General features: G+C 52.9%; 1 protein-coding gene across 1 annotated transcript; it reads right to left on the bottom strand.

The window, feature by feature from the left end:
- Positions 1-349: 349 nt before the first annotated feature.
- Positions 350-2,353, bottom strand: DQ04_00881120 (hypothetical protein; the record flags this gene model as incomplete). The annotated part of the gene is made up of 1 exon (XM_009309862.1): positions 350-2,353. One exon carries the CDS (start codon positions 2,351-2,353, stop codon positions 350-352), a length of 2,004 nt encoding a protein of 667 aa, XP_009308137.1.
- Positions 2,354-2,480: the final 127 nt, after the last annotated feature.

Consider the following 2,480-nt stretch of genomic DNA (forward strand, 5'->3'; position numbering starts at 1 on the left):
ACAAAGATGTTTTCATACATCCACGAAGAACACTCACAGCGGCAATTCCAACATCGACTTTTCAACAGGATAACCCACCGCCGTCAGTGCGACGCCGTGCCCACCTCTGTAACCGTCTTCCATCCCCCTCATCACAACGGAGTCTCAGACAATACTGTGACCCCCCAGCACCTCATCCACGCTTTACTCCCGCCTTGGCCGCGCGCTCTCGCCGTCGCTTGCATTCCCAGGAAAATGCATGACGTGATGTGTCTTTGTCCAACGCCTCGTCGGCATTTTTACCAGTGGTTGACGGAGGTGACGCTGACATGTATTCTTCCGTATTGGGGTTTTCTGATGAGCTCCCTTATTAGCTCCAGATGACTGAATGTTCACTCTCGCTATACACCTTCATCGGCGGCGCCGTGTAGGCAATCTGCCGCTTTGGAAGAGTTCTGTCCTTCGCTACCCGTTTCACTGGTGGTGCTACCTGTTGAACCTGTCCTCTTAGCGTTCCCTCGGAGAACCGCAGCTGTCGGCTTGGGCTTGTTTTTCCCCGACCGTCTAGGTGCTGTTCTGTTAACGCTCCCTGGCAAACTTCTGTGGCTGAAAATATCTGTTTCAACCGCGATGAGCCGCCCTTTGTCTGCTGACGGCACATTTCTCCCTTCAAAATACCGCGGCGCATGATAGGCAAGGACAGACCATCACGGACTGTTCCAAAAGAGCTACCCCTACCAGCCAAACGGCTTGATCTGGCATTATTTCCCTTTCTCTGCACGAGGATCGGGGGTGGAAATATCAGACCGTCTTGCTGTGCCGAGTTCTGATAAATATTTGAGTGGTTTTCTGACGAAGGCGTCTTTAGTCCCCTTGGGTGGCTTTGCATTGCCTCCGAAGAGTCCCACGACTTTGATGAAGTGAGGTACACCTTTACTGGCCTGCAGAGTGTGTCCGTCAAGAAGAGCTGCGCGTCCTGCACGACCTTCTCAATTCCTCCTGTTCCCTTGATCAGCAGCGCCTCACGTTTGCACTTCCCCCTTGTGCCATCATTCAGCTCAGCATCGGCATTGTCTATAAACTTTCGAACGCTGCCGTCGCACGGCAAATCCATCTTCATCTCCTGCAAACGTAATCCGATATTGAGCGCGGCCCGGTTTTCGACACTGAAATCCACCACCGAGGCAAATACGGCCTTTGCCGAGGTGGCAAGCACATTAGTCAGAAGGAACCCCAGGTCGCGCTCTCTCTTCTTCATCGCGATATCATCGAAACGTTTCAGGTGCCCCCCGATCAACACGATATGCATAGCGGATAGAAATACGTCTTTTCCTTCGTCACGCACCTGTTTGAGAAGCACCATTACCCAGACTATGCCCCCTGTATATCTTGACGCGTCGACACCGAGCAGTTTTGCATTCTGAAGGATATCCTTCGCAATCTCCATACCATGATATTCGTCTTTCAATTCCACTGAATTGAGGTTGGCAATACAACTCCCAAAGACAGGGTTCACTCCGATCTCGAGTTTTTCTCTCACGTCCCTGGCGGACGGCCACATCAGATCTGCCACAGTGCCGTCTGGCGGCATAGCGGCGGCGGTGATGACAGTGACACACGGTGTATTTCCCTTTGTGCTTACAGCTGCTGTCTGCCTGGTGAAGGCGACAAACAGGTCTTCCGCGACAGCAATGCTACGTTGGGAATATGCAATAAGGAGGGTGGCGTTGAAACCGGAGGCATACCGCGTGCACAGGTCGTTAAGGGAGCCGTTCTTTATGGATGATTTGTTCTTGTCCCACATCAGCACGTCGTCAGCGGTGCCGTCAAGTCCCTTGATGCCTCCTCCCGCCAAGGCGAATACAAGAAGTGTACGCACCCGATGCGCATCACAAGTTGGCACATCGTCCTCTGTCGTCGGTGTTGTTGTCTTTATGTTCCCGGTATGCTCCTGCAGTTCATCGTTGTACTCGCGCTTTGTCTCAGTGCCATCGTTGAAGGCATACGAGGCAGGAATTCCCCACTGGTCTTCCGACAACGACAATGATAGCGGCGCCGATTCTTTCAGTGATATGCGTTCAAAAATACACGAACCCCACCCACAGCTCCGCGCAAACGACGACTTGTGAGACTTGCCCGCGTTATTGCTGACGCTCACGCTGGGCACCAACTTCGGCCACTCGTCCTTCACACCGATGGAGCTATCACACGGCCCCAGCAGAAACCCGGACGAGTAGCTTGACAGCCAGCGCGACGAGAGAAGCGGCAGATTGTAACCGCCCAGCGGCGACGCGTTCGCTTCGCCGTCCAGGCCTGGGAGACCATGGGTGCTGTTCAGCAGCACTGCGCCACTTCCGACACTTTTCCCCGACATGACGCGCCTTCTGGGGTTATTCTATTGTATGGAAAACGGAGCCAGCACAGGGCACAAATAGCACCAACAATGAAAAAATTTTTTTATTCGCTGTTCCTTCCTGTTTTTTATGTTATGTTCTGTTTGA

The sequence above is a fragment of the Trypanosoma grayi genome, assembly GCF_000691245.1.
Source record: "Trypanosoma grayi strain ANR4 Tgr_88_V1, whole genome shotgun sequence".
NCBI lineage: Eukaryota > Euglenozoa > Kinetoplastea > Trypanosomatida > Trypanosomatidae > Trypanosoma > Trypanosoma grayi.